The sequence below is a fragment of the Passer domesticus genome, chromosome 3 (assembly GCF_036417665.1).
Source record: "Passer domesticus isolate bPasDom1 chromosome 3, bPasDom1.hap1, whole genome shotgun sequence".
Classification (NCBI taxonomy): domain Eukaryota; kingdom Metazoa; phylum Chordata; class Aves; order Passeriformes; family Passeridae; genus Passer; species Passer domesticus.
Window position 1 is genome coordinate 109,033,390 of NC_087476.1, and position 15,493 is coordinate 109,048,882.

The 15,493-nt window shown below is 55.9% G+C and overlaps 2 protein-coding genes across 16 annotated transcripts in view; both read right to left on the reverse strand.

The window, feature by feature from the left end:
* Positions 1 to 739: 739 nt before the first annotated feature.
* Positions 740 to 4,862, reverse strand: OTX1 (orthodenticle homeobox 1). Its single transcript, XM_064415000.1, has 4 exons — positions 4,654 to 4,862; positions 3,029 to 3,496; positions 2,425 to 2,576; positions 740 to 1,768 (listed from the first exon to the last, which is right to left on the reverse strand). The coding sequence occupies exons 2-4, from the start codon at positions 3,123 to 3,125 to the stop codon at positions 1,010 to 1,012; spliced, it is 1,008 nt and encodes a 335-aa protein (XP_064271070.1). The 5' UTR covers positions 3,126 to 3,496; positions 4,654 to 4,862; the 3' UTR covers positions 740 to 1,009.
* A 2,311-nt stretch (positions 4,863 to 7,173) lies between these two features.
* Positions 7,174 to 15,493, reverse strand: part of EHBP1 (EH domain binding protein 1) — a 205,597-nt gene continuing 197,277 nt past the window's right edge. For all 15 annotated transcript variants that reach the window (XM_064415007.1, XM_064415013.1, XM_064415010.1 and 12 more), the window contains 3 exons: positions 14,944 to 15,017; positions 8,349 to 8,463; positions 7,174 to 8,216 (listed from right to left, as the gene is read on the reverse strand). In XM_064415007.1, the coding sequence (XP_064271077.1) occupies positions 8,126 to 8,216; positions 8,349 to 8,463; positions 14,944 to 15,017 (280 nt within the window). In that variant the 3' untranslated portion in view covers positions 7,174 to 8,125. The remainder of the gene's footprint in view (positions 8,217 to 8,348; positions 8,464 to 14,943; positions 15,018 to 15,493) is intronic.

Consider the following 15,493-nt stretch of genomic DNA (forward strand, 5'->3'; position numbering starts at 1 on the left):
AGCGCCAGCCCGGGCGGGGGAAGCAGGAACGCGGGGCTGCAGCCCCGACCCGCCACACCGCACCGACCGACACAAGGGGCTCGAAACAACCAAAACGAAAACCAAACCAAAAAACACACTTCGAAAAGCCGTGCGCCCCCCCTCCCCAGCCCCAAACCAGAGCTGCTTATCCCTGCAACCCTCCCCCCAAAAAAATAAACCAAAACTTTTTTTTGCAGCTTTGTGTTTGTTTGTTTCCTTTTATTTTTTTTTTCCAAAAGTTTTGGGGTTTTTGGTCTGCAGGTTGCGGATCAGCTGGGCAGCCTTTCCTCCCTTTGCCTCCCTTCTGGACACCTCCCTGGCTGCTTCCATGGCCCCGCACCCTCAGCCCCAGGACGGCACAGCCAAGCTTGTGCAGAGCCCTCGAGGATGGACGGAGGACATGAGGCCGGGAAAGATTCTTTTTTTTTTTTTTAGGGAAGAAAATCGAAATTTAAAAAGATTTTTTTTTTAACGTTCTGTTCCATGTTAGACTCTAGATAAATGCCAACCCAACAGCATCAACTAAAAATAATGGTGGTCACTGGAACGGACCGAGTATTTACATCATTCCCGCCGCTCCCCGCGGCAAGAGGCTGCTCAGGACTGGCGAGCCGGGGCTTCCACACCCGCAGGGCTGAGGGTCCCCGCACAAGCTGGGGGGCACTGGCAGGGCAGGAGCCAGCCTGCGCCTCTGCCCGGGGGGCAGCAGGGGACACGCTTGGCTTTTGAATTTTCTTTTTTTTTTTTTTTTTAAACTCCTCTTCTGTTGCGTTTAAAAAAATAATAATTATAATAAACCTGGTGGAGTGGTGCAGGAAGCAAATAAATATCAGTCAGTAGAGATGGGGGCGGCAGGACCTCCCCAGGACATCGCCACTGCTAACGAAGAGGGAGGAGGAGGAGGAAGAGCCCAGAGTCCTGCCCGGGAGGCGGCGGGGAGTCCCCGGGTGGGGGTCAGTGGCAGCTTGGGGGGAAGGTGACCGGTCCCTCACAAGACCTGGAAGCGCCAGGACGCCTGGTCCTTGTAGTCAAGGCAGTCGGGGGAGTTGAAGTTGAGCTTCCAGGAGGCGGCGGCGGCAGCGGCGGGCTCCTTGTAGTCCAGGCAGTCGGAGGAGTTGAAGGGCAGCCCCGTGCCGCCGTAGCCTTGGTGGTGGTGGTGGTGGTGGTGATGGTGGTGGTGGCCCGAGCTCTGGCTCAGCGGGTGGTGGTGGTGGTGGCCCGGCACCGAGGAGGGCCCCATGGGGCTGAGCTGGTGCGGGTGGTGGTGGGAGTGCATGGGCGCCAGGTAGGAGCTGCAATCCACGCCCCCGAAGTAGGACGAGGAGGGCGGCGCGGGGTAGCCCTGGCCGTACCCCCCGCCCTGGCTGTAGGACACGGGGTAGGAGGCGGAGGCGGCCGAGGCGGCGGGGCCGGCCCGCTGCATGCAGGAGGCGGCGGCCGGCGGCAGCGGCTCGGGCACCGTCACCCCCGCGGGCGCCGCGCCGGGAGAGATGGAAGCCGGGCTCCAGATGGACGACGCCGGGGTGCTGAGAGAGGCCGGGGCGCCCACCGGGGCTGAGGAGGCCGAGCTGGAGGAGGAAGACGAGGCGGAGCTGGAGGCCGCTGCCGGCGGCGTGAACTGCCCGCTGCTCTCCGAGCCCGAGCTCTCCCGAGCGGGCGAGGATTTCTTCTTGGCCGGACGGCTCTTGGCCCCGCCGCCGCTCTGCTGCTGCTGCCGGCACTTGGCGCGGCGGTTCTTGAACCAGACCTGCCGGGAGAAAACGGGGAGCAGGGAGCGTGGTGGGGTGAGCAGGGGCCCAGACAGCCCCAGAAGGGGCTCTTCAGCCTGCGGGCACCCAGCCACCCTCACCCTGGCTCCGGTTCTCCCGGCACCCACTAACACTGGCACCCCTCACACCCCAAATGTAATCCCACCCCTGCCCGGCCACCCCACAGCCTGCCAAAAGCAAGGATGGCCAGGGTCAAAGGCTGGGGTGTCCCAGCTCGTGCACATCCCTGGCACAGTGACAAAATATGGATTTGGGGGACAGATCCTCTGTTGGGTGCTGCCTGCATATCCCACCCTCCTGGGTATCCACTGAGCAGCGCCCAAAGGGAATAACTCTGGGAAGCACCCAGGTGGTAGGGCTGCTGTACCCTGGAGCAGGTGGAGGGTGACAGAAAGATATTAATAAAAATAAAAATAATACAAGAGAATAAAAAATAAAGATGCATGCTCCCTCTTTGGCTGAATATCCCCACAGTGGGACAGACAAGCAGACAGGAGCCCACACGCATCCCCGTCCCAAGGAAAGAGGGATGAGAGTGGATGGAGCAGCCGGTCTGAGAGCGCCAGCTGGGCTGGGGTGGTGCTGCATCCCCCATCCCACAGCGGTGCAGGATTCCCCCACGCAGCTCCGGTACCTGGACTCGGGATTCGGGCAGGTTGATCTTCAGGGCGACCTCTTCCCGCATGAAGATGTCTGGGTAGCGGGTCTTGGCAAAGAGCGCCTCCAGCACGTCCAGCTGCGAGCGGGTGAAGGTGGTGCGCTCCCGCCGCTGCTTCCGCGGGGTGGCTGCGGGACGAGCAGCACCAGGCCGGTCACGCTGGGCCCCCGCACCCCCCGGAGCCCCGGGGTCCCCGGGACAGGGCCTGACGCGCCCCCGCACCCCCAGGGCTGCCGGCCCCCTCCCGCTGCGGGCAGGGCCAGGGGCACAGGGCTGGGGAAGGGTCAGGCCTGGCTCCAGCGGGAGCCACGGGGAGATTTCGTTGTGTGGAAATTAATTACTTTTTTTGGTTGCTGTTCAACTCCAAAGTTCTTTATCCTTAAAAATCCCTGGGAAAACGAAGACACCCCGGGAGCAGGGGAGAAATTCAGCTGGACCCCAATGTCCCCAGGCAGGGGTGCAGGCAAACAACCAGCCCACCACCCACCCTGAGCCGTACAGCCCCACCAGCTCCTCCAAACCCGCACGGGTGGAAGTTTCCCCTCCGCTTGGCTGGGGGGCCGCGGAGCGCGGCACTCACCCGGATACCCCACGGAGGGATGCAGCAGGTCCATGGCGGGGCCCGTCAGCCCCAGCCCGTTCATGCCGTAAGGGGGCTGTTTGAGGTAAGACATCATGCTAGAAGCCGGGCAGTTTTCCTCCAAAGTCCGGCAGGAAAAAAAAAATATCAAAATCAAATCGAATGTATGGGGTGGGGAAGGGAGAAATGAAAGGGAAAAAAACTGACAAAAAAGAGTCCCCGAAAAAAATCCCCAAATAACAGGCAAAAAAAAAAAAATTAAAGCCAACGACAATTTAAAAACGGAGCACAAAGTCGGCGTGAAAAGAGTTTTTTCGTTCAGTCCTGCCGTCACCGCCACGAGGTCCTCGAGAGATAGCAGGTGAAGTGAGAGAAAAATAAAAACGAAGGGAAAAAAAAAATCAAAACAACAACGAGGATCGAGAGCCAGGCGGATTTCTTCCCCGCGCGGAGGCGAGGCCGGAGCGCCTGGGGAGAGAGCGGAGAGGAGCGGGTGAGGCTTCGGCCGCCCGAGCGCTGCCCGGGGCTCCCGCGGGGCTGCGCCCACCGGCGCGGGGGCTCCGCGCGGGCGGCTTCCGATTGTTAATTTTATTATTATTTTATTTTAAACGAAGGCGAGTCGCGCGCAAGTGCCGAGAGGCAACAGCGCCCGGCGATCGGGAGAGATAAAGCAATTATTTAAAAAGATAATTGGATTAGGAATCAAAAGGAGGTATCAGAGGAGGGAAGTATAATTAATTTAAAAGCGAGCAGACGGGGACGTTTTAATTAGAAATGGATAAGAGTTAAAAAGGGGGAAAGGAAAAAAGAGCGCGGCGGCAGCCGAGCGGGCGGCAGCGCGGGCAGCCGGGACGGGACGGCGGCGGGGCCGGCCCGGGGGCTCCGGCAGGGCCGGGGGGACCCGGCAGAGCGAGGCGGCAGCGCCGGGCCCGGGGCAGAGCGCCCAGACAAACGCGGAGGGGAGGGAGCAGCGGAGAGACCCCGGGCGGCCCCGTCGAGCCCCGGGGGCAGCCCCCGCTCCCTGACACGATTCCCCCCGGCCGGGGCGAGGGGCACCCGGCCCGCGGGCGGCGGATGCCGGCGGGGTCCGCGGTGCCCCCGGAGGCCGGGGCCGGGCGCAGGTCGGGTGGCAGCGCCGGGACCCGGCGTTGCATAACTTTGTCGGGGACGCGGCGGAGCGGGCCCGTCCCGGCAGGAGAGAACGGGGAAGAGGAGGGAAATTAAAGTGGAAAAGAGAAAAGAGGGAAGAAAAAAAAAAAAATCCCGAGGCAGCCCCGGCCCGGCCGCGCTCACCACCCCTGCCCACGGCGCCGCGGGCCCGCTACGCTCCGTCCCGGCGCCGCCGCCGCCGCCCGCCCCGTCGGTGAGCGCGGTGCCCGCCGCCCCCGCCCGCCTCACCTGCGCGGCCACCTGCGGAGCGACTGAGCGCCCGCCCGGCGGCCGCGGCGGGGGCTGCGCGGGGCAGCGCGGGGCGGAGCGGGCGGGGGGCGCGGAGGGGGCGCGGCGGGGGGAGGGAGGGAGCGAGGGGGGCCGGCAGGTGAGAGGCGGGCTGGGGAGGGGGGCCGGGGGGGCGCTGCCCGAAGCCGAGCCGCGCACCCCCGACTTGTCGGGGTACCCCGCGTTACCTTGCCGGCGGCCCGCGCTGTCGGGGCGATGGAGCCGCGGCCCTGATGAGGATTGATCACCTACCCCCGGCCCTACCCTTGTATGTGCGCGCAAAGCAACTGCGTAACCAGCCCGGCGCCAATCCCCGGCCGCTCCCCGCCTGACTGACAGCCGCCCGGGCAATGGCAGCGCGGGGCGAAGGCTCCTCCGCACCGCCCCGCGCCGCTCCGCGCTCCCCCGCGCACCGACCCCGGCGCCGCGGAGAGCCGGCCGGCGGAGCGAGGGGCGCAGGGGGCGGGCACGCAGCGCCCCGCGCAACCTCCGCAGGGAGGGCGGGTGGTGGGAATTGTTGGAGAAGTGCGGAAGAGGGAGGGCCGCTCCGCGCCCGCGCAGCTCTGCCCCCTCCCTCGGGATGCCCCCGCGCCGCTCCGCGCCCTCCTCCGCGTCCCTGCCGCCCCGGGAGACCGCAGAAAAACTTTCGGCCGCCGCCTTCGCCGGCACGGAGGGCGCTCCCGGGGAGGGGAGGCGGTGTCGCGGCCCCCCCATCCCGACGCCCGCGGGCTCTCGCAAACTTTGTGCTTTAAAATCGCAATAAAACTACAGCGACCGCACCTTCCCTCGCGTGCCCCGAATTTAGGGGCTGCTGCGCGCCGCGGGGGCGAGCGGGCGGGGGCCGCACGGGAGCCGTGGGGACAGGGGCGAGGTGACACCGGGCCCTCCGCGCCGCTCCGCGGGCCCCGCTCTTCGCCCGGGGCGGCGGGGTCGGGGCGCGGCGGCCGCGCAGGCGGCGGAGCGGCCCCGGACCTCTGAAGAGGCTCCGGTGCGCGGCTTTTGTTGGTCTCCCCAAATCAACTCCCTCTAATTGCAGTGGAGCTGAAAGCGAGCTAATGTTCAAAGGCGCTGCCCGCCGGCCCCGATCGGAGCGCGGTCTCCCGGGGGGAAGACTTTCCCCCCCATTTTATTTTGTTGTTGGAGTTTTTTTCGCCTTCTTTTCAAATCTTTTTCCTGTGCCAGGAGAGAACCGTCTAAGCCGGGCGGGAGGGAGCCGATGAGTAGAGCGAAGGAGGTTAGCAAGCTCCTCCGCTCTCCCGCAAAAGTCAGCGACACGGGCACTTTTCCCCGTAACAAAGGCGCCGCGGCCCATTCACAAAAAAGCAAAGGCAGGAGGAGGGAGGAGGAAGAGTTTGCGGGGGCAGTTCTCCCCCCTTCCAGCCCCTCTCCCCCGTTTTGCCCCGGTCCTGCCGGGGCAGTTCCTGGCTCGGGCTGCGCTCCCCCCGCCCCCGCCGCCTCCCCATCACTTAGCCCCGCCGGGGCAGCCGGGTCCTGGCGGGCAGCAGCCCCCCCGAGGCTCCCCCCCCACACCAGGGGGTATCCATGCCCCCCCAAGCTCCCGCGGCTCCCGCTGTTACCCAATCCCCAATTGCGGACGCCTCCCCGCAGGCTCGGCCGGGGGCTGCGGGCAGGGCGGGCGCGGGGCTCGCCGCCCCCCCGAGGTGACGGTCCCGGCCACTCCGGTGCCCCGTTCCCTGCGCCGGACGGAGCCGGCGCCCTCCCCGCTGCGCCCAGGTAAGGTCGGCGGCAGGGCGGGGACTGCGGGTGGGCAGGGGCCGGGCTGCGCGACCCCGGCCCCGGCCAAGGGCAGGGGCAGCTCGGTCCGGCTGCGGGGCGGGGGCCCCTGCGGGTTTGCCGGCCTGGGGGCGACAGACGGGGGACACACACACTTATTTCTCCCTCAGCCCAGCGACTGAGTTACTTTTTTCTCTTTAGAAGCTAGGCAAACACCGGCCTCCCCAGGAGGAAAGGATGCCCCCCTCGCCCCAGGGGCAGCCCCAGCTTCGGGGCTCCGCAGCTCCGGCCGGGCTGGCAGCTCCGCGGGCTTTGCAGCTTCTTCGCTGCCGAGCCCCCGCCGCGCTCCGCAGCCGCGGAACCCTCGCAGCGTGTTTCCTGCCGACCCCAGCTCCTGTATTTTTACGGGACGGCAGAAAAGCACGGCAGAGCCCGCTGCCCCAGCCCCCCCAGCGCCGGGTTGTTCCGCGCATCTTCCCGAACTTCTCATGGGGCCAAATCCACCTGCGGGCCCGGGCAGCCCCCGGTTTCCCAGGCCGGTACATCCCGCGGCACCGGCGGCCGCTCGCACAAAACCGGGCGCTTCCCTCCTCCGCGGGGACTCCTTTTGGCGAGAGCGGCAGGGCGCGGCGGGAGCGGGCCGCAGTCGCCCCTGGGGCCGCCGCTGCGGTCCCGCGCAGGGCTCGGGCTCCCTCCGCCCGCTGTGGCCGCGCATCCCCTCCCGCATCGGCCCCGCGGGGAAAAGTTTTACCTCCCCTTCCCCGAGTTGCTTTTTATTAAAATCAAACGAAAAACTTTTCCGCCCGGTGGGTTTCGTTGCGCTGGCGAAGCGGCGGCGGCCGGGACGCCCGGGGCGCGGAGCCCCGCGCCCCTCCCGCCGGGATCGGTCCCTTCCCGCCCCCCGCGCCCCCTCCCCGGCCGCCTGAAGGCGGGAGGGGTGAAGGGAGTTTCCCAGGTAAAGAGGAAAGCGGCAGTTACGGTAAGAAAGATTCGGGTTTTATTGAAAATTTTATATATGACTCGGTGTTGTAATAAATAAACGAGACGAGCTCCACGAAGGGACGATGCGAGCGCGGGACACGCTTGGGGGCACACGGACGGGGCGGGTGCGGCGGGAGCGCGGCCGCGCGCAATAAATAACGCGGAGCGGGCGGCGCGGTCCGGTCCGGTCCGGTCCGGCCCGCGGGAGGACGCGGGTGGGAAGAGTCGCGCTGTCCTGGGCCGGGCCGGCCTCAGCCCCGGGCTGCCCCGCTCCGCTCGCAGCCGCTCCCAGGGTTTTGTGCCAGCTCTGGGGGAGAAGCCCCCCGAGTAAACCAGAGCAGCTCGGCTCTACTCCCGGGGAAATGTAAAACTGATGTAATAAACCACTGGTAAATACAGCACATTTTTAATAATAACTGGGGTGGATCTGACCTAACTATAAAATGTAGGTAGCTTATTAAGTATTACATATGGCAGGACTAGATGAAACCATTCCCAATGATTTTTTTTTCTATATCCCCCTCTCTAATCCTATTACGACAAAAACATTTTTATTTCAAAACTCAGCCCTCCTCCAGCTCCAGAAACCAGGACAGACTATTTCTTCTCCTCCTTCCGCCCATCTCCGGCATCGCCCGCACGCCAGGGGTCTCGGCGATTCCATTTCCAACGCTTTCGGCAGGAGAGCTGAGCCCACAAGGAAATCATGGGACAACGCGAGTTCGCTTGAATGGAAAACAAAAAAACAACGGAGTGGGGCCCGGCGCAGCCTAGATCTGGCCTAAGAAAATGGAAAAAAGTTTAATTTTTTTTCAAAACATCTTTTTCTTTTTTTTCTTTTTTTTTTTTTTTTTTTTTTTTTTTTGTTTTTCCCAGTCTCATGTCGGCATTTTAAGAACGTAAGAAAGCCGCGCTGCGATTTCGCTGCCGCCGCGGGAAGGCCGCTCACTGGAGAACGCATTTCTCTTCCTTCTTGGCCATCTTGCCTTTGTTTTGCTCGAGGGTCCTCTCCAAATGCTCGTCCTCTTCCTCGGCCCTGCGGAAAGAGGCGCGGTGAGGGGATGCGCGCCGAGCTCCCCGCGGCCACGGCGCCCGCGGACTTGGACCAAACTTTCCGTGGGGACCGTGGCGGCTCGGCGGGGCCCCCCTTCCCCTTTGCCCGACTCACTGCTTCTCCTGGGCGTCCAGGTCCCTGACCAGCGCGTCCCGTTTGTTAACGAGAATAACGAGTTCGTCCAGCAAGAGCTGCTCTCGCCTCTTCTGCGCCTCGGTCTTCTGCCAGTCTGCGGGAGAAGCACAACAGAGCGGCGGTGAGAGCGGCGGCCGCCGCGCCGGGCACAGCCAGCCCGCCCGGAACGGCTCGGCACGGCCCGGCACAGCTCGGCCCGGCTCAGCACAGCCCAATGCAGCCTGGCACAGCTCAGCACAGCCCAACGCAGCCTGGCACAGCCCGGCCCGGCCCCGGCCTCTCTCCCGAGCGAGGCCACGGCGGGACAAGCGCAGCCCGGCGGCGTTTCGCCCTCCCTGGCTTGGGAGAGCTGAGCAGCGATTTTGGGGTCGTTTGGGTGGGGGTTTCTTTCCTTTCCTTTATTTTTTTTTTCTTTTTCCCTTTTTTTTTTTTTTCTTTTTAGGGTAAAATTTGTTTTGTTTTTCCCCACAGCTGTGTCCGCTGGCGGGCACGGCACTGCCGGGTTTGCCTCCCGGAGGAATGCCCGCTTCCCGCAGCCCGGCTCCTCTCTGCGCACTCCTCTCCCGCTCTCAGCGGCCGCAGGAATCTCACACAGCGCACCATATGCTCCGCAGTAACTTTAAAGGCAGGTATCGCTTAATTAGCATTTCCCACTTTGAAGTAAAAATACACTTGCTACAGAATATCGCGGGGCCCCTCCAGCCCCGGCAGCCGGCGGGCAGCATCGCTATTCCCAGAGGGATTCCCCTGGCCCGGCCCGGCCCGGCCCGGCCCGGCGCAGCCCCCGGGGCCGCCCGCAGCCTCGGGCTCTCCAGCCAGACCGAGAGGGCTTGTCGCTGTCAGTCAAGCCCCAGCCTTCCCCGCCTCCCTCATTAAGAAGGTAAACAATGAAAAGCAGGAGCAGTAGATTATGAGGGAGATAGCAGGACAATTGAGGAGCGGGAGGGAAAGAGGACACCAGCTCCAAAAAAAAAAAAACCAACAAAAAACAAAACCAACCACCGGGAGAAGCCATCGGCACCGGCCGGCGGTGTCCTCCTCCCCGGAGCCGAAGGGGAGAGAGGGTGCAGGGTGCAGTCCTTTTGGCTTTCTCCCCCACCCACCCGCGCTCTCCATTGCCCTGGGCGATCATGTTAAAACTCACATGGCTGGTGCTTATTCAGATAAGCCGAACAATGCTCCCCACCGGTTACCATGTGAATCTTCACAAACCCCGCAAGAATGCGGTGGTTCAAATCCCCCTGACCCCCCTCCAAAGCCAAATTTATTCAAGACAGCAAACTGCTCAGAAGCTTTATGAAAGCAAGTGGTGCTAGAGGGAATTCAGCCTTGTATTTACAAATTAAAAATTAGATGCATCATCATGCAATGAAGGTTGGAAGAGCGGCAGAAAGGCAGGAATGTGTAACCGCTTTTATCGCGCCCTCCTCGCCGTCTGCCTGGGCGCACGGGCCCACGAGCGAGCCCCGGGAACAGCAGCAGGCGGGAGAACCCACGGCACACGCGTGCCAGGCCCTGCCAGCAGCGAGCTCCGCGGGCAGCGGCGGAGCCGGGCCACCAGAGCCCTTCCCGGGGCACCGGCCCGCCAGGGCACTGCCCAAACTTCCCGGGACTTTTCATTTTTCTCCTTCTTTTCCTGGTTCTCCTTCTTTTCCTTTCTCATTTTCTTTTTTTTTTTTTTTTTTTTTTTTTAATGTGTCCTTTCCCCTCCACCGTTGCTAAGGAAATAATTTTTCAGGTGTACACACAGATTAGAAGTGGAGTTAGCAGCTAAAATTACCGGTAATCCAAGCCATTTTTTCCTGCCACAAAGCTGCTTTAATCTGGGTAGGAGCCTTTTAGGTGCCACTTCTTGGAGCAGCCTCCAGATTTGCACCGCTGCTTCCCCTTCTGCTCCTTTTGGGCAAAGCTCCTTCACTTCAACCCATTTGAAACACACTGCTCTGCCACTCTGCGAGTCACAACTTCCCCAAGCCGCAGCGATTCGCCCCACAAATAAAACCCCTCACAGGCAATGAGATCTCAGCATGACAACACTGAAAAGGCCCTGAAAAGGGCCACGGCAGCACGCCAGACAGAAAAGGAGAGAGAGAGACACGGCAGAGGGTTTCAGGGGTGTTTGCTTCCCCCCAGATGTGTTTCCCAACTTTCAGGGTAACTTTTCCCGGGCTTCAGTCGGGAATTGTGCTGGGACTCGGGCTCCCCCGGCACATCTGGGCACACGAAGCTCTGGATGAAAAGGGATTTGAAATCCATCGTCTCTACCTGGACTTTTTTTTTTCCCCCAATTTTGATGGTTTTCACTTTTTATTTTTAAAGCTTTTTATTTGTTTGTTTGTTCATCCCCTGTTCTCCAGTTGCAGCAACAACTTCAGCTTCTGAAAGAGCAAACTAGTCAGAATATTTCAGTAAATGTTTTGCTCAGTCCCCCACTACTTTTCTCTATTAAGTCCCTTCCTAAGTTCTACAGGTTTTGTTGCTTCATCTTATAGCCCTGTGAAGTAAATAATGTTTTATTAGGATTTCACAGAACAGAACTGTGTATTTGGGGTTTTTTGGTTGTTTTTTTCTGCATTTGCTTATTATAAATGTTTGAAATACACCTTGGGAAAACCTGCTGGCAGAACTATTCCCTTGCAATTTTACTTCCATTTCTAGGAAAGGTGTCTGCCTTTCCTCCCCCCAAAATAAATAAAGGGTCAAGCAGCAATTTGTTAAAAGGGTAACTGACTCTAAGTATTTAAATAACATTTTATAGGTGACTATCTTGCAATTTTGTTTTATCCAACAAAATACTGCTGGGCAGCAGTTTTGGGAAGCATCCCTATGTTTAAAAAAGCAACTGTGTTCAAGTTTGATTCCTACCTGTTGTGCCTTTTAAGCCAGGATTACCTATAACACCTGTCACATATAGTTACCCAGCCTGACTGCAGCTCTGGGAAGCTACAATATGGGCTGTGATTAATTTGAAGATTTCAGAATAATACTGTTATAAAAGCTACACTCTGGACAAAAATAGGATTAAGCTCTGAGGCTGTATATGAGCTAAAAGTGTTGAAAGCTAAAACCCCCGTGCCACCACTCGCGACGGGCAGTTTAAAATGACAGAGTTTGCTAAATTCACATTGAAGTAGAAATGTTTTCAATTATTCATCTTCATTGACTTCATATTGTCTTTTTTTTTTCCCCACTGCTTAAACTAATAATTACTTTGAGCAAACAGTCCAGATCCCATAGAAATGCTTTAATAGAAATGGTCGAAAGTTCTCGTAGTAAAACCTTCAACCTTGCCACTATAATAAATAAGCCTGGCACTTTGATGAAAATTAACACTAGTTTTGTAAAGAGCACATTGGGGGATTGCAGTCAGGTCTTATCTTTAGTTCCAGTCAACTAGCAATCCTGAAAGAGTTTGCATCATCATCAGAGCAGGCCATTTGATAGGATTCTGCTGCTGAACCTAATCAATCTATGGAATACTGTGGCTGCGCGGTGTAACAAAGCTAAAATAGATTTACAAATGGGGTTTTAGAGGATAAGCTCCTCCACAGGATTACATATTGATTTTAAATATAAAAAGCTTATCATATAAACCATAACTACAAAAATAGTGAACCTATGCATAAATCCTTTTAGAAGAGCACCCACTTCAAACTATAAGCCAAGAATAAATCAAGATGTACAAAATCCGAATGAAGATCCATTTCTTGGGCAGAAAATGAACACACCACCCCAAGGTGTGCAAAAATGAACTTATCTTTTCTAAGGAGGCATTAAAACTCGACTGAAAAAAAAAAAAATAAAAGAAGGGAGTGAGAGGCAAGGTAGCTGGAAGTGAGGCATCCCGGCACTCGGCTGCAGCTGCAGGAACACCAGGCTCTGAGAGCAGCACCTTGTGCACAGGAGCAGCTGCCTCCAACAGCCGGCCGGGACCGCGGGGAGGTGCAGAGGTGAAAACGGACCCCGTTTACCTGCGGTGTCTTTGGCCTCTTAGTGAGGGGTTTCCGGCCTTTCTCGGTCGGAACAGTCCAAGAGGAACACTTTCTAGCTGGAAGCAGGCAGCGCGTTAACTCTCCCTTTCTTATCTCTACGGCTCCGTGGGGGAGGGGGGGAGTACGCCTTTTTTTTTTTTTAACCACCCTGGGTCATTCATGTGCTCCTCGTGAAGTGCCGTAACCCTCCAAGAGGCCATTCAGCTCCCGGTGCCTGCAGATGAGCGGCCGGGAAGGAGCCAGCGTCTCCGCACCGCTGAGCATCCTAGCGGGCAGCACCTCCGGCCGCAGCGCTGCCCGCACGCTGCCCAAGAGGCACGGCAGAACCGCCTTTATCTGCCATCAGCAGGCTCCCACCTTCCCAAAAGCTCTTTTCTCTCCTTTTTTTTCCCTGCCATCAACCAGCTAAGTAAATTGGTTGACAGATTTTTAAACAGCATAGTCACGCGTGGAAGAGTTAGAGCAATTTACCAAAACAGTAATTACCACTTTTCAAAGAGTTTTCTTTTTTAAGTTCCAGTTTGGGTTGGTGTGTTCTGCCTTTCTTTTGGACAAACAAACTGCTCCCATCCTGTTACGTATACATATGTGTGTGTATATACATATGTGTAATTTATTTCCTGCCCATATACTTCGGTTTTGGAAGTGGTGCTGGTAAAAGTGAGATCTGCCTTTTCAACTCTCTCAGGGAGCCCACGCACTCATTAGCAATCGGCTAAAAGGCCTCGGAGAGACAGTGCTGGGCTGCCTGGGCAGCCCCTGCTTCTCCAGAGAAACCACACTGGAAATGGTGTGATTTTAGCAGGGCTTCCCAAAAACTGCATCTTTGCATCTTCTGAATACAGAAAACACCGATGCACCCATCGAGAGGCGAGATGTCACAAATGCGTATTTTGAGTTTTCACAGGTGTTTTCCTGGAACAGTTTCTCCTTTAATATGGTTTTTTGTGCAAAAGCAGGTAACTGTTAAAAGTTCTAGAAGACCAATAATCTTATTGAGAGCTAAAATTCTAAATGAGGACTTTGTTGCATAAATAAAAAAATCCCCCAAAATAACCAAAATTCTCCAGCACTTATGTTTGCTTCCTAAACCTCTGTTTACTGTACCACCCGTAACATATTAAAAAAAGAGAGAAAAAAACGAAGAAAATGTGTGTGAGAGAGAATAAAAGATGATTTTTCTGGAGTTTTACCTCTCTGAATTTACAGAAAGAAATTTAAAAAACACTTTTGTTCCAGACAATCTGTCTGGCAGAAGCTGCTAGACATTCAAAGGCTGCTGCTAGGACATTCCAAGGCAGTATACATATATGAGGCAATTAAACATCGAAAGTTTAGGTTTAAATCAGGATCTCTTAGCTCCTCTCTAGTTTTACATTATTTTACATTTTGACTATTTCATCAGTACAATTCCAAATTAATCTGGCTTGTCTCTGCAGAAAGCAATGTATATATTTATGACCCAGGATTATCCAAGAATATAGTGAAGATAGTCTTATGCAAAAAATATAACTACAGATGGAGAGATAGGAAAAAGCTACCTGAAACCTGCTGCTTTTTTCCAACAAACTTATGCTCCCAGTGAAGTCTCCAAACTAATTAGAATTGATTTATTATGGATCAGGTACCTTATCAGGTGAAGAAAGAAATTACCATGGACAGTCAAAGGGTTGAGAGGTCAATACAGAATAGCAAAATCAATTTGCATTGATTAGACAAAAGGTCCATTTTACAGAGCCCAAAGGATTAACTTTAAAGCAAACATCTTTGAACTGTAAGGCAGCATTTGTGACTGAGAGGTATAAGTGGTGCAGCATTAGAAAACACTTAAGATATTTAAATAAGAAAATAATGCAAGCAATGGTTTAAGCTATCTGGATGTTTATTTTTTTATTATGAATCATCCCAAGGATTATTGTATAATTCACTGGAAAGCCCTATGGAAAGGGTGCAATTGTTTCATTTATCCCGTGTCAATCTTCCCCTGAGTGTTACCTCCATTCAGGTGAGGTGACTAAACTGGGGAGAGTCGCAGGGAAGGGAGAAGCTCTGTGCAAAGGATCACTCTAATCCTGCTGGTGCTTGTGATGAAATATTTACTTGACAAACTTAGTGTTTTACCACCAAAACCAACGAGACTTTTTTCCCCTCAGTGAGTTATTGTTGTAGAACAGGTCTGAAACATTAAAAGGAAGAGGCCCTCTTCTGTGGGTCACCCCTTCCTTTTTCTGTGGCACCAAAAGCAGCATGATGCCGCAGGAAAACCAAGAGAGCACTACTGCAACAAAAAACTGTAAACCCCAGACACATGCTCTACCTCCTCATCACTCTGTTTTCAAAGTTTATTGTAACAAGACCATATTTCTTTGTCCCATATCTCAGTATTTTTTAATTTTTTTTTTTAATCCCGAAGAAAACTCAATACTGGAATTGCAGCCTCAGCACACTTGCTGTGTGCTATCACTTGAAGTGATGTAAATATCAGCAACACCAATGGGCTTCAGAGAAGCCTCCACGTTTGGCACTCCCAGGTGCCAAAGCTGTGAGAGCTTTCCCCCCTGGGCCCCCAGAACTGCCCTTACCTTCAATGGCCAGCATTGCTCTCAGCTCCCGGTTCAGCAGCTCGTAGCGCCTTTCTAGGTCATGTTCTTTTTCCCTAGGCAAGTTGCAAATGTTCATCAATATGTTAATTACTAAATCATTAAACACTTAAAAGCACCTTTAACTTACATTGATTTTAGGACTCGCAACTGACTTTTCTCTTTAACTTTAAGCTACTCCAAACAAATGATACACAAACTTAAAATCTGGCTCAGGTGGCCTATTCAGTAACAGGGCCTTTTCCTTTCACGTAAGGTCGGCTTTAATTCTCTCAGTTTAACTCCACTGCACCACAGGATGCAATTATTTCATATTCATCTCTGGAACAGCTGTTGTGGAATGTCCAAAGTATAAAATATTCCCCTAGATCTAATGAGCAAATTCCAGCATCAACCTATTCACCAAGACAATGTGACACTGGAAGTATTATTCTATATACATTCTGCCCTAATGAACAATAAAATTTAGACAAGGGATTAGAAAGCTTAATATTTTGCAGGTAAAATCCTCTGTCAAGTTCAGACCCAGCAG

Coding starts and splice junctions, on each gene's coding strand:
- OTX1 (XM_064415000.1), bottom strand. CDS start 3,125: ATGATGTCTTACCTCAAACAGCCCCCTTACGGCATGAACGGGCTGGGG. Junction 2,577..3,028: donor TCCCTCCGTGGGGTATCCGG/GTGAGTGCCGCG, acceptor CTCGTCCCGCAG/CCACCCCGCGGAAGCAGCGG. Junction 1,769..2,424: donor TGCCCGAATCCCGAGTCCAG/GTACCGGAGCTG, acceptor TTCTCCCGGCAG/GTCTGGTTCAAGAACCGCCG.